Source organism: Bos grunniens, chromosome 7 (assembly GCF_055505025.1).
Source record: "Bos grunniens cultivar Pamir isolate PY7600 chromosome 7, Bosgru_T2T1.0, whole genome shotgun sequence".
NCBI classification, from domain to species: Eukaryota; Metazoa; Chordata; class Mammalia; order Artiodactyla; family Bovidae; genus Bos; species Bos grunniens.
In genome coordinates, this window is record NC_141171.1 from 4,443,740 (window position 1) to 4,467,943 (window position 24,204).

A 24,204-nucleotide genomic window follows, 5' to 3' on the forward strand; every position below is an offset into this window, starting at 1 on the left:
TCCCCACCCAATTTGTGTTTGCTCCAGCCACTTTGAAGGGGCAGATGGGAGGGACCCCTGCTGACCAAACAGCTACCCCCACGCCCAGTTGGCATCCAGGGAAACTGAGGCACAGGGAGGTCACAGCCATCACAAGGGGTACCAGGATTTAAACGCAGCACCCCTGGGGGGTCTGGAGGTGGTGAGGGTGCCGGAAGTACTCGGGTCTCAGCTCAATTGAGTGGGGAGGGGGCGTGCCGGGTCCTCATAGGAGGAAACATTGCCCTACCGCACCGGCCCCTGCTCCTTGCTGCCGTGTGGTGAGTCAGGACAGGCCCGCCATGATGGGGGCGTGGGTGCCAAAGCACCGCTGTGGCCGAAGCACTGGGCTCCTTGCCCAGAAAGGTGACTGCCTAGTGAGCACCCGTTGATAAGTAGAAGCTGGACAACAGAGGGAGGGGGAGTGGCCGGGGTCTCTGGGATGAGGTCACCGTTGAGCTGTGTCCGCCTGAACAAGAAGGATCAGTCAGCCCAGGTTCTGGGAGGTCAAGCCTCCTGGGCAGAAAGAACAGCCTGTGCAAAGATCCTGGGGCCTTACTAGAGTCAACAAGCCCGATGGGGCTTTGTCTCTGGGCCCTTGCCTGGGGAGGGAAAGAAAGACGATACTTGGCTTCCCTGAACCTGACCTCATCTGTCTCAGAGGTGGCCTTTGACTGCCGAGACAGGACAGAGAGCAAGGGACCCCCAGCCCCTCCCCGCTAGGTCAGCAGGGGATTGAGGTGGCAGAAGCCTTCCGGGGCAGGGGTGTGTATGAGGGTGAGGGCTGGGGTAAGCTCCCTGGGGAAGAGGAGGCCTGCCCTTTCAGGAAGGGCAAGGTACAGGTCCCTTTCTTGGGACTTCAGCAGCCCCCCTCAGAGCCCTCAGTGCCTGGGAGCTCTGGTTCCCAGCTGCCAGCACCAGGAGCCACCTTTTGTTTCTGCTCTGCACCCACCCGTTGGCAGCCTCCTACCTGGGCCGTGCCAAAATGAAACTTGAGGCTGGGCTGGGGCTGGTGTGGGGGGGCAGCTCTCCCCTTACTGATGGGTGCCATAGTGACCAGATAGTGCCTGGAGGGGTGGGGGCAGAGATGGCTGGTTGGGGCGGTGCAGGGCTACCCAGCTGGACTTACAGAGGCATGTCCAGCAGCCTGGGACCCCTTAGCTCCCCTCAGCTTGCCAGGCTGGCTATGGAATTGGGTATCTTTAATGGACAGAATCCTTGCCCACACGGAGAGCACATTAAAAAATAGTAGGAGGCAGAGCAGGACAGATGGTGACATGTGCCAATAAGAAGGCTGATGGGGCAGGGGGATCCGGGAGGTGCAAGGACCAGCTGACGTAGGTAAAGCCTGAAGGGGAAGGAAGAGCCTTGCCAATACCTGAGGAAACAGCCAGTGCGAGGACCCTGGGGCAGAACTGCTTGCTGTTGGAGAGCTACCTCCAGCCATGAGGCCAGTGCAGCTGGAATGGAAGGAGCAAGGTGAAGAGAGGAGGCCGTGAGGGTGGGTTGTGAGTCACAGTGAGAAGGTGGGCTTTTACTCTTGGTGATGGGAGCCATGGAAGGCTGTGAGCAGCGGAGGAGCAGGTAGGTTTCCTCTGGCCTCTGTGTGGGGTGAGGAGGAGGCACAAGGGTGGCCAGGGGTTCAGTAAGGCTGTACAGATGCAGAGACTTGACTGGATTCTGGCAATGTCTGAAGGTGGAGTGAATTGGATGTGCTGGAAGACTAGGGGTTGGGACAGGCAGTAAGGGAAAAGAAGAGGGATGGGGGTCCTCTTGACCCCTCTCTCCTCCATTTTCACCTGTGTGCTTGAAGGCCAGGTCAGGCTAGTGGCTGTATGGAACCCAGCCAGGCTCCTGCAGGGCCCACACTGATTGCTTAACTCTACCTTGAAAGGTGGTGGGAGGACTCCTAGGTAGGGGGAAGGGAGGGGCACAAGTGTACAAGAATCCCCGGGGGCTGGAATGAAGGCTGTCAGTGGCAGAAGAGACGATGTCCTCAAGAGGTGACCTTTGGGGGCTTTGGACACGGCCTGGTGGGTGGGCAATGGAAGATCACCGGGAGTGGTCCCGATGAAGCAGTGGTTCGGATTCAACCCACGTGGCCCCCCACACACCTTGGGGCACCCACTCCCTTGGCCTCCCTGAAGGTCTGTTAACCTGCTGCGGGGGCCTGCCGGGTCCTCAGGGGCATGGAGAGCAGCAGGTGGCCCTCAGGCCAGGACGTGGTGAGGCGTGAGTGTGGGACAGGGCAACAGAGACAAGCTGGAGGGCCTGGGAAAGGGAACCGCGGGTCCCGGGTGCGGCCTGCTGGTGTTCGCTGTGCCCCATGTCGGGGACACAGCCTGGTGGGGTGAAGGGGCCCAGGGTGAGCAAGGGCATGCGAGCGGGGACGAGGGATGGGGGCACAGGGCCGCTCCGGACCTTCTTGGGTTCAGGCCTGGCGGGCGGCAGGCCAGATGCCCGTTCCATCTCTACCCCGCCCTCCCGCGCCTGGGTTTCCTCCACTGGAAAATGAGCCAGAGCGCTGGCCCGCCTCCAGGACGCGGCGCGACAACGCCGGGACTTGTACACCGGAGGTCGACGCCGCCGCTGCCTCCGGGGGACCCAGCTACCGCGCGCCCCGAAATCGTAAACGCCGCGCCCCGTCCCTGCGGGGCGGAGCTAGCGCCGGTCCCGCCCCTTCGTCCCAAGAACTCCCGCCAGCGCGCCCCCCGGCCCAACTGCAGCGCGTGACGCGGGGCGCGCGGCTCCGGCGGCCACCGTGGGCGGGCGCAGACTGCCGGGGCGTCCGGGAGCGGCGGCATGGCGGCGGCGGGGTCGGCGGGGCCCGAGCCCATGCCGAGCTACGCGCAGCTGGTGCAGCGGGGCTGGGGCAGCGCGCTGGCGGCGGCGCGGGGTTGCGCGGACTGCGGCTGGGGGCTTGCTCGCCGCGGCCTGGCTGAGCACGCGCACCTGGCGCCGCCCGAGCTGCTGCTGCTGGCCCTTGGCGCGCTCGGCTGGACCGTGCTGCGCTCGGCGGCCACCTCGCGCCTCTTTCGGGTCAGTGCTGCTGGGGGTTAGGACATGGGGGCCCCCGGGCTGGAGGAGCTCGGGCCGCGGAATCGTGGGCCGCCGCGTGCCCTATCGGTCAGGAAGGGGTGGGAGTGGGGGTGGATGCGGGGGTGTGACTGGGCCGGGGAAGCGTGGGACGTGGGGACCCCGAATCGGGTAGGGTGTTCAAGATGGGGAACCGATTCGGTCAGTGAGGCACAAGGAGGCCCCGGGAGGTGGGAGGGCCTTGGCTGCTGCGCAGTCTTTCGGACCCGGTGGAGCCGGAGACCGAGGAGCGGAGGACACAGGAGGAGAAGGTTCGGCGCACAGGGGCCTTCTGCGCTTTGCTTCTCCGGGTCGTGGGGGGTGCTCTCCGAACCGTATTGGTGTCCTGGGTCGGTGCGGCGGTGGGACTGGCTTGTCCGCTGCTACGGGGAAGAGGCCGGAGCTGCCCGGTCGCTGTAGCTCGTCTCTCTGGAATCAGCGCCACCCTCTGATCAAGGGCTGCAAAACCCGGGGCTCCCTGACGACGCCGCGTTCTCAGTCTTTGGGAGAGATCGCGCGGCCTGGGTCCTCAAAGCTGGACTGTATGGCCCCCAAGGGGTCGCGACCGAACTACTGAATTTCCGGCGAGCCTGGGAAGGCCACCTCCCCCACCTGGAGAGTGACTGGGGGTGACATTGGTGCCTGGACTCCCTCCCTTCCTTGGGGAGGGGTCGCTGCTGTGGGAGCTTGTGGGAAGGCGTTTGGACTCATCGCTGGGCTGTGACTCCCCTGAGGACCAGCTAGGATCACTCCGCCCGTCTGACCAGAGCTGGCAGGGGGTGCAGGGACAGAGTGCCCAGAGCCAACAAAGGGGCCTTTCTCTGCTGGCGGGGAAGAGGCTGGCCCTTGTTAAGTCAAGGCTGCTTGTCCCCACCCCCATCTGACCCACATGATGGGTAGAGACCCCAGCCACCACCCTGCTCCAGGGAGGGGGCGGCAGGCATGACGAGAGCCCCTCCATATGTAAGCTCTGGGCCCAGTCTGGCTTTGTGGCTTCCCCCACCTTACTAGTTTCCAGCTGGGAGGTGGGAGGTCCAGGAACACCAGAGCCTGGGAAGGGGATACGGTCCGTTTGGGACTACCAGCCTGGAGCAGGCTTCCTCCTCACTTACTGAGGGAGCTGGGCAGGGGACAGCAAGGTCACAGCGCCCCCACTTTTGGAATCCCCGGAGGTCTGGCACTCACTCCAAATTTGTGGCTCGCCCTTCCCCAGAAACGGGTGGAGGGGCTGCCTTGTCCTCCAAAGCTCATCTTTTTGGCAGTTGTCTGGTTGCCAGGGGTTACTGGAGCTGGCTCCAACTGTCTCCATGGCGACTATTGGTGCTCCAGCCCCCTCAGCCTCGCCTCCGGGAAGGGGGCGGGGCTTGGCCGGCCGCTGTGGAGCCCCGCCCCCAGGGAGATTGAGGCTCTGCTTCCAGGACTCCAGGGGCTCTGAGCCCCTTAGATTCCTCCACGTCTCACCGTTGCATGCCCCCACTTCTCTTGTGCCTTCCCCGATGTCCCTTCAGGTCCCATCTTTGATGTCCTTTCCCTCACCCTCTTTCTTCCTCTCCTGCATCCTCCCTTCCTTTGTCGCCCTGCGTTCCCAGGTCTTGCCCCACATCCCTACGCCATCTTCCACAGCCCTTTGTTCCTCTCAGGTCTCCCCAGATTCCACCTCTGAGGCACCCCCTTCCCCTCAAGTTTCTCCCCCTGGCGATCACTGGATTCCAGCCCCCTGTGTCCCCCACAAATGCCCCCAAATTTGCCTCCATGCTCTCTTCACAGGTTCACCCCCACCGCCCCTTCCAAATCTTCTCTTTAATCCTCCCTCCTCCCTGTCATACCTCCAGCTCCTATTGAGACCCCCCCACCCCCAGTCCCCTGGACTGACCGCACGATCTCCCTGGCTTTACACCTACATGTCCCCTTCCTCTGCTCACAGCCTCCCCTCACGTTTCCTCTCAGGTCTCCCCCATCACTCCCCTCCCCAGGCCACTGACTGGACAGCTGGGCACTAAGTTTAGCTCTTGGCAGGCACTCATGGGCTCTGGTTACGTTCCAGGAGGCTGTGGGGACCTGGCCTGGAGTCCCTGGGCTTCGGTTTCCCTTTCCTGGAGGAGTGGACCTGGGCCCCCAGTGCTGATGGCCCACCCACCTTCTCACCCATAGCCCCTAGCCAAGCGGTGCCGCCTCCAGCCTAGAGATGCCGCCAAGATGCCTGAGAGCGCCTGGAAGTTTCTCTTCTACCTGGGCGCCTGGAGCTACAGCACCTACCTGCTCTTCGGCACTGACTACCCCTTCTTTCACGACCCACCCTCCGTTTTCTATGGTAGGGCGCCTCCCAGGGTGGGGCAGGTTGGGGGAGGGCTCTATTCGGGACATGGACACTCATGAGACATCCCATACTGGACATCAGCCCTGAGACAATGGCGATCAAGGGGCCTGTGGGCCAGGAAAGGGGGCACCTGACCCTGTGTCAGGACACAAGGAGACATCCTAGAGGAGGGGTACCCCTTGTGTGGGCCCTGGCAGTCAGTCCGGCAAGTGGAAAGGCCCTGGGGCATGCATGAGCTTGATATGTAAAGATGAGAGGAGGATGGGCAGGAGCTTGAGTTTCATCCTAGATGGGGTGGGTTTGTGGATTATAAGAAACTTCTGGCTCCCAGGAGATGAATCCTGGGTAAGAAGGGGAGCCGGGCCCAGAGGGCAGGCGAAAGACCAGTGTGGCTTGGACCAGCTTGGCGAGGAGGTATAGGTGGGGAGAAGTGGCTGCATCCATTGGGTGGATTCGGTGTGGAAGTCTGCTGGCCTGAGCTCTGGGTGGGGGGTGGGCAGGAAGGTGACTGCAGTGTCGTCTGTCACCAACCGGCAGGCTGATAGAGAACAGTCTGCAGTGAGGGTCAGACTTCGCTCCCCTTGTGCTGACCACACAGGCCATGTGTCTGGGACACGCATGGGTGTGTTTCCTGCCGTGTGATATAAACATCCTGAGAGGGTTCCTGTGGCACCAGGGAGCTGAGCATGGAAGCCCTGTGTGTCTGTCTTTCTGGGACCCTGCTGTCCACAGGGCCACTTTTCCCATGTCATGCATCCCTGGGGGGAGGTTTTAGTTGTCATTTGATTTTCTGAGAATGAACTGTAATTGAACTCTCTCAAAGTTTTGGGCATGGACTTGCCTCTGGCTCCTCCTCATAAATTATTCTGTGAGACCACACTTGCAATTTAGCTACTTGTTTGGGTGCCCATTTATTGAGCACCTACTGTGTACCAGGTGCTGTTCTGGCACAACTGGGCAGGTCAGAGAAAGGGCCCTACCCCTGTGTTTTGGGGTAGCAGACCATGAAATAGCAAGTCTGTTAATGGTGACAAGTACAGACGAGAAATCTTGAGTGAGGAGAGGAGAGGGGATATGGGGTGTCTGGGAGGTGGGAAGAAGGGCATTTTCTACAGGGATGGGGAAAGCGTTAGCTAGTGTCCAACTCTTTGTGACCCCCATGGACTATATATAACCCACCAGGCTCTTCTGTCCATGGAATTCTCCAGGCAAGAATACTGGAATGGGTAGCCATTCCCTTCCCCAGGGAATCTTGCTGATCCAGAGACTGAACCCAGGTCTCCTGCATTGCAGGCAGATTCTTTACTGTCTGAGCCACCAGGGAGGCCACAGGGATGGGAATGGTCCCACCAAAGGTGACTTCTGTGTGGGGACTGGGAGGAGCCGGGGGCAAATAGGAGATGTAAAGGCTACTGTCAGACAGACACGCTACTGGCTGATCAGAAACAGCAGGGAGCCCAGTCAGCTGGGGCAGGGGCACTGGGGGCCTTAACCAGAGGGCGGAGAGCAGAAGCGGGGGCATCGACAGGATGACTTGAGGGGCTGAGGGCGGGAGCTGGTGTCTGTGGCCAGAACAGGGTTGAAGCAGGGAGAGAAGTGGTTAAGAACTGTTTTAAGGGGATTCCCCCTGGTTGCCCAGTGGTTAGGACTCTGCTTCCACTGCACAGCGCACAGGTTTGATCCCTGGTCGGGAACTAAGATCCCGCATGCCGCTCAGCATGACCAAATCTAAAAAAGAGAGAGAGAGAGAGATCATATCATTAAGAAATTTTTTGAAAGCAGAATTGATAGGATTCACTGCCAAACTGGAGGTGAGTGTGAGAGCGGAGGAAGGTGGGGCTGATGGTGGGGTCTAGTGGGGTGGAGGTGGGGCAGGTTTGGGGAGACCAGGAACTGATCCTGGAGATCGAGGAGGGGGATGAGGCGAGGGTGATGTGGAGAGTCCAGAGCAGCAAGGGAGTGTGTGTGGAGACAAGGTCAGAGGTCCAGGGACAGAACCCAGCCCTGCCTGCCCCCCTCCAAATGTGCCAGGAGGTACAGACGCAGCCCGGATGGGGAATTATCTGCTTCCCATTTCCCTCTACCCCAGATCCGGGGCCCAAGGCTGGAGAGGGGATACTCGCTCCCCACTGTACCAGTCTTGCCGATGCGATAGGTGGAAAAGTGGGTGTCCAGTTTCCACAGAGGGCGCCTCTATGTTCCTTCCTTCTCAAGAGGGACAGAGGCGCCTGGCAGGTGCGGGGTGGGGGGCTCCCTCTGCTGACTGCAGCGCTGCTACGCAGCTGCACCCACAACGTACTGAGAGAGCCTCCTAAGACTGTGAGTTCGGCTGCCGAGTCTCGGGAGCCCTGGGCGTGTTAAAGTTGAGGGTGAGTGATCTGTCGGGTGTTTGGCATTCTTTTAATTAGTTACACATAACAAAGAATTAACTATTTATTTATTAATTTATTTGGCTGTACCATGTGGCTTGCAGGATCTTAGTTCCCTGGCCAGGGATTGAACCCATGCCACCATCAATGAAAGTGTGGAGTCCTAACCACTGGACTCCCAGGGAATTCCCAGAATCAATGGATTTTAACCAGTCACAGAAAGACAAATATTGTGTGATTCTTATATGAGGCACTCAGGGCTTCCCTGATAGCTAGGTTGGTAAAGAATCTGCCTGCAATGCAGAAGACCCCGGTTCAATTCCTGGGTTGGGAAGAGTCCCCTGGAGAAGGGATAGGCTACCCACTCCAGTATTCATGGGCTTCCCTGATGGCTCAGATGGTAAAGAATCCACCTGCAACACGGGAGACCTGGGTTTGATCCCTGGGTTGGAAAGATCCCCTGGAGGAGGGCATGGCAACCCACTCCAATATTCTTGGCTGGAGAATCCCACGGACAGAGAAGCCCACCAGGCTCCCGGGCTCCTTTGTCCATGGGGTCACGAAGCATCGGATGCAACTGAGCGACTAAGCACAGCACAGGATTGTCAAGTCCACAGAGACAGAAAGTAGGATGGTGGGGGGCAGGGGTTTGGGGGAGGGGGAGCAGTGGGAGTGTCCAGTGGGAACAGAGTTTCAGTTTTACAACATAGAAAGAGTTTGGGGATTGGTTGCACAACACTGTGAATATACCTAGTGCTACTGAAATTAAAAGTGGCCTAGATGGTACATTTTATGTTATATATACTTTTAGCACAATTTTTCAAAATTCACCATTTTGGAGCAAGCAATTCAGTGGCAGTTACACAGTCAGTGTTGTGCAAGCACCATGTCTGTCCAGAACATTCCATCTTGCCCCAAAGGAGACCCATCCGCATTAGCAGCTCCCCATCCTCCCTCTCTCAGCCCCAGGTAAGCACTAATCTGCTTTCAGTCCCTACGGATTTGCCTGTTGTGCTCATTTCTTCTACATGGAATCATTGGTTTGTGATTATCTGTGACTAGTTTGTGTCTGGCTTCTTTTACTCAGCATAATGTTTTTGAGGTTTATCCACATTGTAGTGTGTTAATGTTTCTTTCCTTTTTGTGGCTGCACAATATTCCACTGTGTGAATTTATCCCATTTTGTGCATCCCTTCACCTGCTGACGGGCACTGGGGCTCCTCCCCTTTCCTGCCATGAACATGGGTATAAAGGGCCCCTGTCTTCATTTCCCTTGGCCGTAGGCCGAGTGGGCTTGCCAGGTCATGGGGTCTGTGTATTCCCAGCCATTGAGGTGGCTGCAGGGAGAACGGACCGTCAGGCAGTCAGGAACTGGCTCTGGAGGCCGGGAAGCTGGGGCAGTGCTGGGAGGAGATGGCAGTGCCTGGTCCAGGGCGGGGGTGGGGGCAGGGACCAAGGAGGGACCCTCCGAGAGGGGCCCACGTGGATCTCTGTTGCACGAGGGGCTGGGGCACAGGCGAAGGCTTGTCACTGGAGGAGGCAGCAGAAGAGGCAGCTAGGGGATAGGGCTCCAGGGGGACATGAGTCTAGCTCCAGGTCATGGAGGCAGAGGGTGGGAACAGGAGGCCTGGGATGGAGCCCACGGAGGCCATTTCAGGGGTGCGGTGAACAGAGGAGGAGCTGCAGACAGCACGGCACAGCCCGGAGTTCTAGGTCAGATCAGGCAGAGACTGGTGATGGGCTGAGGAGGGGAGAAGGGAGCTGGTAGAAGTAGCTGAGGGTTGGAGTCACCAGGAAGGCTCAAGACCGGAGTGTGGGTGGGCGCATGTGTCGGGGGTGGGGCAGGGGGTACTACAGGAGGAGGGGAGGTGGAGCCGGGCCTGCTGTGCGGGAGCACTCACACTCACAGGCACTGGCCGGCACAGCGAGGCAGGTGGCACCTCCATCAGTCTGGATTTGCTGAGAGGGTCTCGAGCAAGCCTGGTGAGTAAGAGAAACAGGAAGGGGGCCTGGGGCAGAGTTGGAAATTCTGCACAGGACTGATTCCAGGGCTGCAGTTCAGTCGGTCAGTCGTGTTCAACTCTCTGCAACCCCATGGACTGCAGCACACAAGGCCTCCTTGTCCCTCACCATCTCCCAGAGTTTGCCCAAGTTCATGTGCATTGAGTCGGTGATCCCATCCAACCTTCTCATCCTCTGTCACCCTCTTCTCCTCCTGCCTTCAGTCTTTCCCAGCATCAGGGTCTTTTCCAATGAGTCAGTTCTTCGCATCAGGTGGCCAAAGTATTGGAGCTTCAGCATCAGTCCTTCCAGTGAATATTCAGGGTTGATTTCCTTTAGGATGGACTTGTAGGAGTCAATTTGAGGGTAGGAGCACCTCTTTCTGTAGATCTAGAATTGGTCTAAACCGTAATGCCTATTCTTAATGACTGGTGGAGAGTGCGTAACAGAAGGCCAGTGACCAGCACACCTACAGAGACACGTGGCACCCCCCTGGCGTGAGGGGGTGAGTGGGGTCACTTGGGGGTCCCAGAGGCCCTGTGAGTCCCTGACGGCACGGTGCGGCCCTCCCCAGACTGGAAGACGGGCATGGCAGTGCCACGGGACATTGCAGTGGCCTACCTACTACAGGGCAGCTTCTACGGCCATTCCATCTATGCCACACTGTACCTGGATGCCTGGCGCAAGGACTCAGTGGTCATGCTTGTCCACCACGTGGTCACCTTGGTCCTCATCGTCTCCTCTTACGCCTTCCGGTGAGTCCAGGGGGAGACAGGAGGGTGGAGGGTGCTGGCGTGAGCAGTGGCAGGAGGCTGGCACAGGACAGAGGCTAATCCTTGGGTCAGGCATGGGAGTGTCCATGGGGGAGGTTTCTGGAGAGAGACTCTGAAGTGATAGGGTGAGACAGGTGCAAAGAGCCCCCCTGCCCCCACCCCATCTGTGCCACTCTGACCTCTCCTAGATGGCACCCTTGGCCAGGTCACAAAGCAAGTGTTTACTGAACACCTGCCATGTGGCAGGTGCTGCTGGGGGTGCGACCATGAGCCCGACAGACAGACCCTGATGTTCTAGAACCTGCTGTGGCCACCACATGTGGTCACGGTGCTTCAAGGCAGAGCCTGTCCAAGCCACAAGCTGCTGTATATGTAAAAGCCACTCTGATTCCAAGGCAAAGGAGAGTGAAAATACCTTGCAATCCCTTTGTTACCTCATTTACATTTTGAATGACAATATTTCAGATATACTGAATTATTTAGAATATATTATTAGAATTCATTTTACCTCTTCCACTTTATTTTTTTTTAACGTGGCTGATAGAAAATTTAAAACGAAATTGGGATTAGCAGATGTAAATAATTACATATAGAAGGATTACTACTGTATAGCACAGGAAACCATATTCAGTACTCTGATAAATCCTAATGGAAAAATATGGAAAAGAATACACACACACACACACACACACACACACATACACATATATATGTGTAAGAATGTGCTTAGTCACTCAGTTGTGCCCGACTCTTTGCCACCCCATGGACTATAGACTGCCAGGCTCCTCTGTCCATGGGATTCTCCAGGCAAGAATACTGGAGTGGGTTGCCATTCCCTTTTCCAGGGGATCTTCCCAATCCAGGGATCGAACCCAGGTCTCCTGCATTGCAGGTGAATTCTTTACCAGCTGAGCTACCAGGGAAGCCTTTATATATATAAAAATACATATATATATAAAACTGAACCACTTTGCTGTACAGCATAAATTAACACAATATTGTAAATCAACTGTACTTCAATAAAATTAAAAAATGACGACATATACAGCTCATATTCTATTCCTACTGGACTAGCTATGCCCTCCAGCACAGCAGCTGCTGGCCACAGGTGGCCTTGTTAATGTTAATTAAACAAAATCACACATTCTGTACTTCAGCGCCAGTATGTGGCTGGTGACTCTGTAGCTGGTGACTGGGTCTCAGACAGTGCAGGTTTAGAACATTCCTATCATTCCTGAAAATTCTATCAGACAGCCCTGCTCTAGAGGGTAGAGTCAGATAACATCCCCTCACCCCCCAAAAAAGCCCCACATTTATCTGAAGGTGATAACTGGAAAATTCGAGTGGAAAGATGAAGACTGCTGAGGTGGTGAGGTTAGGTGCAGGGGGTTGCGGGTGACAGGTGAGCAGAGACTGAAGGGCGGTGAAGGAAGGCTCCAGGAACACCAGGGATGTTAGGTGGTGAGCACAGCCTGTGACTGTCGGGAGCCTGAGCTGTCAGGAGGACAGAGTGGGGACGGAGACGTGACCGAGGCACACGGCCACATCCAGGCTGGACTCAGGCTGCTGGGCCACGCAGCTGTGAGGGGTTGGGAGTGGGGCTCCAGGCTTCTGCAGATCCTGGTGGGGACCCAACCCGTCTTAGGCAAGCCTGCAGATTGTGGCCGTGTTCAGGTTAAATGTGTAAACCTGGGAACATCAGCGAGGCAGTCGTGTTTAAAGTTTGAGGGGTCCTGGACATGTGAGTGTTAGGGGTTACAGAGGGGTCAGGGGTCACGGGTGAGGTTACCCGTCAGGAGGTGAGGAAGGATCAGAGAAAGTACTTCCAGAGAGGTTCCTGAGTCACGAGGGATAGGGTGAGGGCCTGGGTGGGGCTGCCACAGGGTGGACTCGGTCTGGGTGCTACTGCTGACCTAGCCCCGTGAAGGTATGGGCAGGGCAGCCGGGCCAGGAGGATGGCTCTGAACCCGCCCACAGGAAGCCTGAGGGGGGCGGCCAAGGGGGCCTGTGCTTGGGAGCCTGGGTGTGGGTAGGATCCTATATAACTGGTCCTCTCTGCTCTCCCGCTGTCTTCCCCAGGTACCACAAGGTGGGCATCCTTGTGCTCTTCTTGCATGACATCAGTGACGTACAGCTGGAGTTCACCAAGCTCAATGTCTACTTCAAGTCCCGCGGAGGCGCCCACCATAGGCTGCACGCCCTGGCTGCCGACCTGGGCTGCCTCAGCTTCTGCCTCAGCTGGTGAGGGGAGGAGGCGGGCGAGGTCAGGTCGGAAAGGGGGTGGAGTTTAGATGAGTGGGCGTGGCCAAGCCAGAAGAAAGCGGGTCCCAGAGACGGGGTGGGCCCGGCAGGGGAGAGGGTGGGGTTTAGAAGGGTGGGCGTGGCCGAGCAAGGAGAATGCGGGTCCCAGAGACGGGGTGGGCCCAGCAGGGAAGTGGGTGGGGCCAGCTGGGGACTGGGTAGGGCTTGTGGGAAGGGACAGGGCCAGGCCGGGGAAGCAGGTGGGGCTTGGTGGGGTGGGCAGGGCCTGGCAGGGCAGTAGACGGTGAGAGTCGGGAAGAAGCAAGTGGGCTGGAAAGGACAGAGCAGGAAAGGAGACAGATGGGCAGGAATGAACAAGGATGGGGTAAGGAGACAGGGACAGATGGATGATTCCAGCCGGGACAGGTCAGGCACGGGGTGCGGCCATCCTCCGCTTCTCCCCCACAGCCTCCCCTCCCTCCTGCAGGTTCTGGTTCCGCCTCTACTGGTTCCCGCTCAAGGTCCTGTATGCCACGAGCTACTGCAGCCTGCGGTCGGTGCCTGACATCCCCTTCTATTTCTTCTTCAACGTGCTCCTGCTGCTGCTCACCCTCATGAACCTCTACTGGTTCCTGGTGAGTGGACGCCCACAATGCCTCCCCACCTGGCCCTCCTCAGACGCCTGTCCTGTTCCGGTCCCCGTCCCTGAGAAGCCCTCCAGGTGCAGGCCCTTCTCACACGGGTCCAGTGAGAGGGCCACATTAGGCAAGGGGCAGAGGACCTGTGGCAGGAGCAGACAGCGGTCAGGAGGCGCAGGGCTCTCTTTTCACCTCTGCCTTCCCCTCCCACAGTACATCGTGGCTTTTGCTGCCAAAGTGCTGACGGGCCAGGTGCGGGAGCTGAAGGATGTGCGGGAATATGACACGGCAGAGGCCCCGAGCCCCAAGCCCCGCAAAGCTGAGTGAGTTTGGAGGGGCCGGCGGCCCTGGTTCATTCCTTTAGCTACTACCTCTGTCTGACAGAGCGCGCGCTGAGGGCGGGCCCTGGAGACGCGGCGGCGGATGAAGCCCAGGTGGACGCTGCCCCCCACCCGGAGCCTCCATTCAAAAGAGAGACGGCAATAAAGGCATGGACCATGTAGCTACAGAGTTAGACGCTGTCGGAACAGACAGCGAGGAAGGTGGGGGCAGAGAGGTGCCTGGTCGGGGCAGAATGGTGAGGGGTGAGATCAGGGTCTCAGTGGTGGGAGCTGTAAGGGCCAAGCCCAGTGGTGAGGGGCAGCCGTTGGCCAGGACTGACAACAGCCTCTAAGCAGGTGGCACTGGAGGTGGGGGCAGGGGGCGCTGTGGGCGCCAGAGCCTGCACTCTGTTCATGCTGATACTCCCTGGCTTCAAGGTCCCTTGAGGCAACCACTGGTCAGCCAAGCAGATGGGGCTCAGGGTTTGGACCCAGGTGGGAGCCATAGGGACGGAGAGCAAAGGGGACCTCTTGAAGCTTTCTGGAGGTGGGCCTGGGGACTTCCAGCCCTGGGATGTGAGCCAGATGGCACCCAAAGCCCCTGGCCTAGAGGGGCCCCAGGGGTGAATGGAGGCAGGCTGGGGTGACTAGCCAGGTCAAAGGCATGCAGCACCCCACAGGTAGTGTGAGGAGTGGTTGAGCAGCAGTGAGGTGGGGGAGAGGGGACCGCTGAAGGCCCCCAGGGTGCTTCCCAGCAGACCTCTGATTTGGCCCCTGGGAGATTGTGAGGGACCAGGCTGGGGAAGATGGTTCCCAGGAAGCAGTGGGCTCAGAGTGCAGTGATGCATGGGTCAGCATGGGCAGTGAGGAGAAAGAGAAAAACAGACCTGAGAAGGGGAGCAGAGAACTGGGGGATGGTCAGAGCCCGGGGTCGAGAGAGGAGTCAGGCCAGGGAGCAGGGATGGTGGACACGAGAAGGCTGGGCAGCAGGTGAGGTCATCCCAGTGGTCAGATCCCAGCTGTGTTGGAGAACTCACCAGACTTGCTCTGGATGTAGGTGAAACAGAAATAACAGAATCAAGGACGATCCAAGACCTCTGGCTTGAGCTACCGTTTACCGAGATGGGACTCAGGGCAGGGCCGTATGCACCCATCGGGGTGGGAGCTGGCAATCTAGTTCTAAGGGTGTTGGATTGTCTGTGTCCAGCAAATTTTAGTTGGGAATTACACATAGAGATCGGTGAGGTCTCACCAAGCAGTCTGATCAACCCTCAGAGGCTTCTGGAAGGAAAGCACTTGCTTGGCCAAGTCTGAAACTCTGAAAGCTTTTTCTGCTGTAAGACAGTGAACTCCTGGAGAGCCCAAGGCAAAGGGAAAGTCAGACCCCCTAGCCGCACCCCATTCCCTGCTCTGTCTCTCCCAAGAATGTCCAGCCAGAATGTGGGTTGGGAGGCTGGCACCTCCAGCCCCAAATGACAGCATTCCCACTAGGATGGCAAAGAACAAACTCCATACAGAGATGACAGGGGACCTGGGAATGCTGCCTGAACCTAATCCCTAAGGATAACTAGAATTAGCACAGTTGAGTACAAAACAAGATGGGATAAAAAGCAATGAGAATGTGGGATGTGCCACAAAAGAGCTGGTCGGAACACCTCAAAACTGTCAGGTCATGGAAAACAAGAGACAGAGGAGCTGTCCTAGCTCAGACTGACTGAATGCCGTTGTGGAATCCTGGACCAGAAGAGACATCTGTAGAAAAACTGGTGAAAGTCAAATAAAGTCTACTGTTTAGCTCATCGCAGTGTCCCCAGCATTGGTTTCTTAGCTGGGACAGATGCACTGTGGGGATATGAAATGTCAGCATTTGGGGAAGCTTGGACAAGGCCTGCCCTGGAACTCCTGATGCTATCTCTGTAAATCTAAAAATTATTCTAAAGTTGAAAGTTTATGAAAAATGTAAAAGACCCGAGAGACCAGTCAAAACAGTATCGGACGTTCTGTTACTTTCCTGGGTCTGCTGTAACAAAGTGCTGCAGACCAGGGGGCTTAGAACAACAGAAGGTTCTTCTCTCACAGTTCTGGAGGCCAGACGTCTGACATGAAGGTGTCAACAGGAGCCACAGACTCTCTGAAGGTCTAGGGGAGGGTCCTTGCTCGCCTCCTGCAGTTTCTGGGGCTCCTCTTGGCTTGTGGCTGCATCCCTCGAGGCTCCATTTCCTGTCTCCACAAGGTCTCTTCTCTCCAGCTCTTCTCTTCTAAGGACATTTGTCATTGCATTAGACCACTATCATCTCTTTGCAGTTTCCTTCACTTAATTACATTTATAAAGACTCTTTTTCCAAATAGTCACATTCACAGTTCCAGAGATTAGGATGGGAACTTTTTATCTTTTTAGGGACCATGTTCAACCTACTGTAGAAGTTGTCTCCAACAATTAGATACAGCTTAAAGGAGAATCAGTAAATTGAAAGCTGTGGAGAAATTATCCAGAATTCAGCTAAACACATGGAAAATATGACAACTCGAATGGTAAGAATTACCTGGCTGAGTTCTAAGACAGACAGGGAAAGAGAACAATGAGAAGACACAACGCTGAGAATTCTTCCAGAAAGTGACAAACCATAAATCATCAGCAGGATGAATAAAAAAGCGTCCTTGCCCCAAACATGGGGCTTCCCTGGTGGCTCAGATGGTAAAGAATCTGCCTGCAGGGTGGGAGACCTGGGTTCAATCCCTGGGTTGGGAAGATCTCCTGGAGAAGGGAATGGTTACCCACTCCAGTGTTCTTGCCTGAGAATCCCATGGGCAGAGGAGCCTGGGAAATGTGAAACAGCCACAGAAAAGAAGAGGTGACCTACAAAACAGTGACGGACTAAAGCAGCAAGGGAAGCTGGAAGACTGTGGAGTCAGATACCACCTCCAACGCTGAAAGAAAGTAACAGAAAACCAGGGATCTTGTGTACAACTTGAAAAACAATTACTCAAGAGAAAAGATACCTGTTGGCTTGAATGAGATCCTGGGTTTTGTCCCCAGCATGCCCATCAAGAGAGAGAGAGAGAAAAAAAAAAAAGAATATCCACAGGAACAAAAATTAAGAATGCTTACCACTTGCAGATCTTTTCTACAAGAATATTTCAGAAAACAAGAAAACTATACCCAAGAGATACATCAGCAGAGAAACTGACACATACCTGGGTAAAATTCTTTTAAATGCCTAATCTCAGAGATTTAAAAGAATTAGAGCTGGGACTTCTCTGGCGGTCCAGTGGTTGGGACTCTGTGTTTCCACTGCACGGTGTGAAGGTTTGACCCCTGGTTGGGAACCAAGATCCCACATGCTGCACAGCCAAAAATTAAAAAAGAATCACAAAGATGCCATGTTTGGGTCAAGCTTAATAAAATAAAAATAAATGCCATGCCCTCCTCTGGGGGATCTTCCCAACCTAGGAATCAAACCTGCATCTGTTATGTCTCCAGCATTGGCAGGTGGGTTCTTTACCACTAACGCCACCTGGGAAGCCCCAGGGGATTACCTTTGGGTTATCTATGTTAGTCGCTCAGTCGTGTCCAACTCTTTGCAACCCCGTGGACTGTAACCCATCAGGCTCTTTGGTCCATGGGATTTTCCAGGCAAGAATACTGGAGTGGGTTGCCATTTCCTTCTCCAGGGGTTCTTCCCAACCCGGGTGTGCTACATTGCAGGCAGACTCTTTACTGTCTGAGCCACCAGGGCAACCAACTATAGTGAGTACTTATGTTAACACTCTTAGAGTGTAGAGGGGAGAATGGAACAAAAAACAGGCATAACAAATACAGAAAAGGAAAGTTAGAAAAAGCAGAGTAAGTAATGCAAAATAGAGCTCAGAATCTCAAATAATAGGCATCCAAATAAACCCTTATGGACTCATCAGGACAGTTACGAGACTGGGCTTTTAAATAAACCCACTTCTGACCTGGTTAAAAGACTTCAACTCCAGGATAAAATGCAAGTTGCAAGTAAAGGACAGGAAGAGACATTCGGGTGTAACCTTTGATCTGGAGGAATCTGCACAGTGCAGCCCTAAACCGTGGCGAGAGGGGACCCCGGGAGGTTAAGTCCGTGCTCCCCAGCAGGCAGCTCAGAAGCAGGAACAGGCGTTCTTTTCTGTATTTTTAAACTTAATGTTTATGACGTATTTTTGTCCGTGCTGGGTCTTAGCTGCTGCTCGGGCTTCTCTAGTCATGATGAGCAGGGGCTAATCTCTAGTCGTGCTTGGGCGCTCATTGCGGTGGCTTCTCTTGCTTCAGAGCGCGGGCTCTAGGGTGCACAGGCTCCGTAGTTGCGGTTTCCAGGCTCTAGAGCACAGGCTCGGTAGTTGTGGTGCGTGAGCTCAGTTGCCCTGAGGCATGTGGTATCTTCCCAGTTCAGGGATCGAATCCATGTCTTCCTGCACTGGCAGGCGGATTCTTTACCACTGAGCCATCAGGGAAGCACAGGGACAGATGCTCTTTTAAAGCACAGAACACTGATCAAAATTGGAAAAAACAAAACCAAAAGCAGGCCACAGGAGCAACCTCAGTTACTCAGAGCCGGAATCACGCAGACCACGTATGATGAGAAAATTCAGTTAGGTCTGAGAACAGTAAGAAAACGGCGACTGAGAAGCACTTCGAAGGACTCCGGAGCGGAAGAGCAAATCATGTGGCAGGGTGGCACCGATGCCTCCCTTGCTCCTGCCGCTTCTCTCTTCTGACCCGCCTCCACGGGACCCCTCCTGGGCCTCCATCTTCGGGCCCCTGCAGTGACCCCCGCTCCCTGGGCACAACCTCGGCCTGAAGCCCCCGTCATCCTCTCAGGCTGCTGGGAACGCCGTTCATCCAGGCCCCTCGCCCCACTCTGGCTCTGCTGACTTGCCAGCCCCACCTCCCCAGACATTGGCCTTTGCCGCACTGTCAGCAGGCCCTGCTGTATCTTAAGAGCTGAGACCCACGTGTCTGGCCGCAGCAGCCACGTGGGCCAAGGGTCCTAGTGATGCCGGGGTGGTGCCTGCGCTCCTGGGACTCTCCCTTCTCGGCCACCAGTGTCTTCACCATCGTCCCCTCACCTGATGACTAGCCCCCGTGTCCCCGGGAGGAAGATGTCCACCCTCTTGCCTGGCTGGCTGTTTGGTAGCTGGTCCGTCTCCTGAAGCCACCGTCTGGGCCACCGATGTCTACCCCCTTGCCTGCTCAGGGACATTCTGATCAAAGAGAGAAGCCGCCTCTCTGCCCTTCTCTGCCAGTCTGGCCAGCATCTTCCCCACCCCATCCCCCTTTACAGCACAGCGCCCCCCTCCTCTCCCTTCCCGAACCCAGCTCCCTCTGGGATCTTTCCCCCGTCACCCGCTGAGACCACTCCTGTCTGCTCCACTGATGCTAAACAAACCTGGTGGTCCCTTAAACCCCTCCCCTTTTTAAAAACAGTTTTATCGAGATAGAATTCACACACCATGCAGTTTGCCCATTTATTATGTAGAATTCAATGTTTTTGGTCCATCCACAGGGTTGTGCAACCCTCACCGCGGTTTTAGGACATTTTTGTCAGCCCCTCAAAAGAAACCCCATACCCAGCCCGACCCCTCCTTTTGCAATCACCAGTCTGCTTTTGCTCCCCACTTCACTTTCTGCCGCCTTCCTGCTCATGTGCCTGGCTTCTCCCCGACCAGGGTCACTGAATCCAACCCGACTTCCCAGTGCCTCTCCCAGCTCCCAGTGCTGCTCTGAGCGCCATTCTCAGCACCTTCTCAAATATCCAAAATCAACCCTCAGCCCCACTCCCAAACTACCTCTCCTGTACATTTGCCCATCGCAGCTGATGGCAACTTAAAGTGAAAACCTTGCAAAACCCTCGAGAGATCCCCTTCTCTTCCTTCTTCTTATCCGCAAGGAAATATCCAGAAACCCCCTGGGTCCCTGCCTGTCCACATCTCCCTCCATCTTCCACCTTCACTCTGATTTTTTCTTTCCCTGCAGTGTTGCACTGAGACTAAAAAAGTGTAAATCTGATACTGCAGAGAGGCCATCCTGCCAGAATTGGGTACTCCCCTCCCCCCACAAATACTAACATTGTTTTTGAGGAGGGAGGGGACACTTGGAAGCTTGCGCAGAAAAACAAACCTGAATCACCCCAGGAAAGCTCTGATAAAAAGGTCCAGGGCAGGGAATACAGATCCTTGGAGGTATTAAACCGTCTATAAAAGTATAGGAATTAAAAACAGCAGGAACAGAGCTGAGCCTATCAAACTTTAACAAAGAAGGAACCCCGGGAGGGAAGAAGTGTCAGTGGGACGCTTCCTTGGTAACCATCTTTATCTCACATCAGCCCCCAGCACAGACTTCCAAAAGATCAAAGATGTCGGTGCAGAAATGAAGGCTGTGCAATCGAACAAGAGCAGAAACGAGAGACTGTGTCGTCCAACAACGAACAGAACTATGAGAAGACTCGAGAAGCCAGGAATCCCACCTATGCTCTGTCTGATGGACCAACAGGCAAAGCCAGAAGCTATGGGACAGATGGGCGGTCCACAGGGGGCTTATCTCTGATCTCCTAGATAAAGGACTCCTGCGGTGGCAGTGAGAGAGCAGCAGCCCACGGAGAAGTGGGCTGAGGGGGAGAGACGTGCTCCCAGGAAGGGCCAAGGGAAGAGCGAATCACAGTGACTGAGACCATCTCCTCGGGAAAGTGCTCATATGAAAGGGTCTGTGGGCTAGGGTGCTCCACACACCAGAGAGCTGCAGGGGACAGTAATCCACATATGTCTGTGAGGATTCTTAGGAAAACTGGTGGATTGTTAGGAGTCATCCAGTCAAACTGAGTTTGCTGTGCTTTCTGATGTCTAGATCATGAGAATATATTTGTTGTTTAGTTGCTAAGTCGTGTTCGACTCTTTTGCGATCCCCTGGACTGTGACCCACCAGGCTCGTCTGTCCATGGGATTCTCCAGGCAAGAATAAAGTGGCTTGCCATTTTCTTCTCCAGGGGATCTTCCCAACCCAGAGATTGAACCCACATCTCCTGCATTGGCAGGCAGGATCTTTACCACTGAGCCACCAGGGAAGCCCAAGAATGTATTACTGGCTCAAAAAAATACGTTTGTGTGTAAGCTGGACTGTAGAACTCACTTCAGCAAAGACTGATGGATCGATCACGTGCAAAGGCATGAAGAGTTCTCATACGTGGGGACAGGAATGGCCAATGGCCATGACCATTAGGCTGCAGTGAGGTCCATCTTGGCATCAGCAGACTGGCAGTTAAACAGGGTGTAACTCTAAGCAAGGGCTGGCAGGAGCAGTGAGGAGCAGGGCAGACCTGCTGGGTCCAGTAAGGTGGGCCTGGGTAGACCCCTCAGAGCACAGGTCCCCCTCCCAGTGGGGAGCCCAGAGATCTTCCACTAACACAGGCAGGGAAGATGGAATTAAGGAGAGTGCCAGGGCACATGGGTGCCATCTCAGCTGCACCATTTGGAAAATTGAAGTGCAGGAGCACACATCTTTCTAGACAGTTCAAAAGATGCAAACCATGCACATTGTTAGAAGCTAGGGGTCTTTCTCTGGGATCTCAAGCTGGGCACTTATAGTATTGATTCTTTTTTAAAACACTACATAACTTGTTTTAAGGACATGGAAGCAAAATAGGGGCTGTGGCAGATGTAGACAGCAGGCAGTGGGTGGAGAATCGTGGCCTGGGAAGCCTTTCTTGGTAAGGCTCCTGGAGGTGGGTAGGAGCCTGCCCCACGCCAGTGGGGTCGCAGGGGGCTGTGGTCAATTCTGCCTCCTGTGGAGGCAGAGGTCCAGGTCCTGGTTCAGGCAGAGTTGGTGGGTAACTTGGCCTCCAGCAGCCGCGGGTGGCTAAGGAGGTGGGGAGGGGAGAGAAGGGTTTAATTGTGGGAAAGAGCGGGGACCACTCGCCCAGCAGGCAGATGGCAGGGTCTTTTGGCCTTGTGGGCTGGGAGGAAGGGTGGAGGCGGAGCTGGGAAAAGAGATGTGAAAGGCCAGGAGGGCGGGACAGGGGTGGGGGGCGCTCCGCAAGGGCGTGGGGTCCCCAGGCTAACCTGGGCCGGTTCTGGCTCGCAGGAAGCCGCTGAGGAATGGCCTGGTTAAAGACAAACGCTTCTGAACCCCTTCACCCCGGCCTCGCCGCCCAGGACCCAGTCCCGCCCAACCTCGCCCTCGGAGACAAGCCACGCGGCTCCCCAACCCGCCCCAAGGACCCTAGCCCTACCAGGCTCCGCCCCCTCTCCCACCCACTCCTCCTTGGCCACTCCCTGGACCCCTGCCCCGCCCCCTGGAGACCCCACCCCCGCAATTGGTCCCTATTCAGCTTCAGGATCGCGGCCACACCCCCCGAGACCCTGACCCAGCCCAGATCTCTCCAGGGACCCCGGTCCCGCCCCCAGCCCACAGGTCAGGGAGCCCGACAGGCCCTGAGCACTCGCCCGGCCGCTGCCTGTGAGGAAGATGCCACCTCTGTGCCGCCGTCCGGGCCGCCGAGTCCTTCTCCTCCTACTGGCCCTGCTATTGCCCTCATCACCCCCGGCCTGCGCTCCCGCGCCCCCGGGCCCCGCCGCCGCCCTGCTCCAGGCCCTCGGATTGCCCGACGTACCCCGGGGCGCCCCCGAATCCCGGCCCGTACCCCCTGTCATGTGGCGCCTGTTCCGGCGCCGGGACCACCAGGAGGCCAGGGCGGACCCGCGGAGGATGCCCCCGGGGGCCACCTTGCGGCCGTGCCACGTGGAGGAGCTGGGGGTCGCCGGAAACATCGTGCGCCACGTCCTGGACCGCGGTGAGTGGGGTCTGCGCTGGCGGCGTGGGTCTGGGAGGCCGAAGAGCCCTGAGAATCCCCACCCATCCCGTCCAGCCTGCAAGCAACCTGGGCTTCAGTACTCCATGCGGTCCTGGGCGTGGACACCTGTGGGGACAGGGGATGGGGGACAGCGAAGGGAGCGGTCCGAAAGCCAGGCTCTTCTACTCAGAGCCGGGCCCCCTGGCTTGCAGATGAAGCCCTGCCCCCACTCCATCACAGCCCCTCTGCCGCTTCACACCACTTGATGCCTTCCTGCTGATGCCACCCCGCCCCAGCATCGGTTCCCCTGGCCCCAGGCGGGCTTTCGTTCATCCCCCACTCGCCGATCTCCACCCCCCGCCCCCGCACGCGGCCCCCTGTCTGCCGAAATCCCCAACCGCGGGTTGACCCAAACTGGGTAGGGCCTCTTCCTCGTAAGTGATGCCCTGCCCCCACCCCCTGGCGCTTCACAGCACTTGACGCCTTCTAACAGACGGTGCGCCCCCACCTTCGGACGCTCACCTTTCTCTGCAGTCCCCAACCCAGGCCCCCCTCGTGGGCCAGCCAGCACCGCGAAGGGACCCAGCGCCAGCCAAGCCCTCTCCCTTTCTTCCCAGGAGCCGCCGCCCGCCCCCCGGAACCCGCCTCAGCTGCAGGGCAGTGCCCTGAGTGGACCGTCGTCTTCGACCTGTCGGCCGTGGAAGCAGCCGAGCGCCCGAGCCAGGCCCGCCTGGAGCTGCGCTTCGAGGCTGCGGAGGCGACAGCGGGGACGACTGGCGGCTGGGAACTGAGCGTGGCGCCGGCGGGAGCGGGCCTCGGGCCGGTGGGGCTCCGCCAGGTGGTGCCCACTCTGGGACAGCCGGTGCGTGCTGAGCTGCTGGGCTCCATCTGGGCCCGCAACGCCTCGGCGCCCCGCAGCCTCCGCCTGACGCTGGCGCTGCGTCACCGGACCCCCGCGGCCTGCGCGCGCCTGGCCGAGGCCTCGCTGCTGCTGGTGACCCTCGACCAGCGCCTGTGCCACCCCCTGGCCCGGCCGCGGCGCGAGGCCGAGCCCCCAGTGGGTGGTGGCTCTGGGGGCTCGTGTCGCGCACGGCGGCTCTACGTGAGCTTCCGCGAGGTGGGCTGGCACCGCTGGGTCATCGCGCCTCGCGGCTTCCTGGCCAACTACTGCCAGGGCAAGTGCGCGCTGCCTGCGGTGCTGTCTGAACCTGGCGGGACTCCCGCGCTCAACCACGCGGTGCTGCGCACGCTCATGCACGCGGCCGCCCCCGGCGCCGCCGGCCTGCCCTGCTGCGTGCCCGCGCGCCTGTCGCCCATCTCCGTGCTCTTCTTCGATAACAGCGACAACGTGGTGCTGCGGCACTACGAAGACATGGTGGTGGACGAGTGCGGTTGTCGCTGAGGGGCGGGCGGGGCGGGGTTCGGGGGGGCGTTAATAAAACACTCCGTGGTCCGCGCAGCTGGCCCCTCTGCTCTTGTTACCTGGCCCGGAGGGTGGGGGCTGGCAGCCACTGACCATCACCGTTGACCACGAGGGTAAAGGGTGGGGGTGCCCAACAATGATGCCATGGGAGAAACCATCCCGGAGCCCAACATCTAACGTGCCCGAAGCCTAGGAACCGCCGGACCCAGGCCCAGGCCCATGCTC

General features: G+C 57.3%; 2 protein-coding genes across 12 annotated transcripts; both read left to right on the forward strand.

Moving 5' to 3' along the window:
* Window positions 1–2,002: 2,002 nt before the first annotated feature.
* CERS1 (ceramide synthase 1) lies at window positions 2,003–22,203 on the forward strand. 11 transcript variants are annotated; one of them, XM_086408267.1, is made up of 9 exons: window positions 2,688–3,057; window positions 5,245–5,404; window positions 8,591–8,748; window positions 10,411–10,535; window positions 12,633–12,794; window positions 13,282–13,429; window positions 13,646–13,755; window positions 20,097–20,263; window positions 21,848–21,984. In XM_086408267.1, exons 1-9 carry the CDS (start codon window positions 2,821–2,823, stop codon window positions 21,856–21,858), a joined length of 1,278 nt encoding a protein of 425 aa, XP_086264393.1. In that variant the 5' UTR covers window positions 2,688–2,820; the 3' UTR covers window positions 21,859–21,984. The 11 variants fall into 11 exon arrangements, with proteins under 11 accessions (XP_086264399.1, XP_086264403.1, XP_086264400.1 ...); XM_086408273.1 differs by lacking the exons at window positions 2,688–3,057; window positions 21,848–21,984 and adding an exon at window positions 2,003–2,021 and having other exon boundaries at window positions 20,097–20,647; XM_086408266.1 differs by lacking the exon at window positions 21,848–21,984 and having other exon boundaries at window positions 20,097–20,647.
* On the forward strand, window positions 22,197–24,015 carry GDF1 (growth differentiation factor 1). Its single transcript, XM_086408278.1, has 2 exons — window positions 22,197–22,556; window positions 23,174–24,015. Exons 1-2 carry the CDS (start codon window positions 22,232–22,234, stop codon window positions 23,956–23,958), a joined length of 1,110 nt encoding a protein of 369 aa, XP_086264404.1. The 5' UTR covers window positions 22,197–22,231; the 3' UTR covers window positions 23,959–24,015.
* Window positions 24,016–24,204: the final 189 nt, after the last annotated feature.

Excerpts from the sequence above, each read along its gene's own strand:
- CERS1 (XM_086408266.1), top strand. The coding sequence starts at position 2,821 with ATGGCGGCGGCGGGGTCGGCGGGGCCCGAGCCCATGCCGAGCTACGCG. Across the intron at positions 12,795-13,281 it reads CTCAGCTTCTGCCTCAGCTG|GTTCTGGTTCCGCCTCTACT; the intron begins GTGAGGGGAGGA and ends TCCCTCCTGCAG. Across the intron at positions 13,430-13,645 it reads TGAACCTCTACTGGTTCCTG|TACATCGTGGCTTTTGCTGC; the intron begins GTGAGTGGACGC and ends CCCCTCCCACAG.
- GDF1 (XM_086408278.1), top strand. The coding sequence starts at position 22,232 with ATGCCACCTCTGTGCCGCCGTCCGGGCCGCCGAGTCCTTCTCCTCCTA. Across the intron at positions 22,557-23,173 it reads GCGCCACGTCCTGGACCGCG|GAGCCGCCGCCCGCCCCCCG; the intron begins GTGAGTGGGGTC and ends CTTTCTTCCCAG.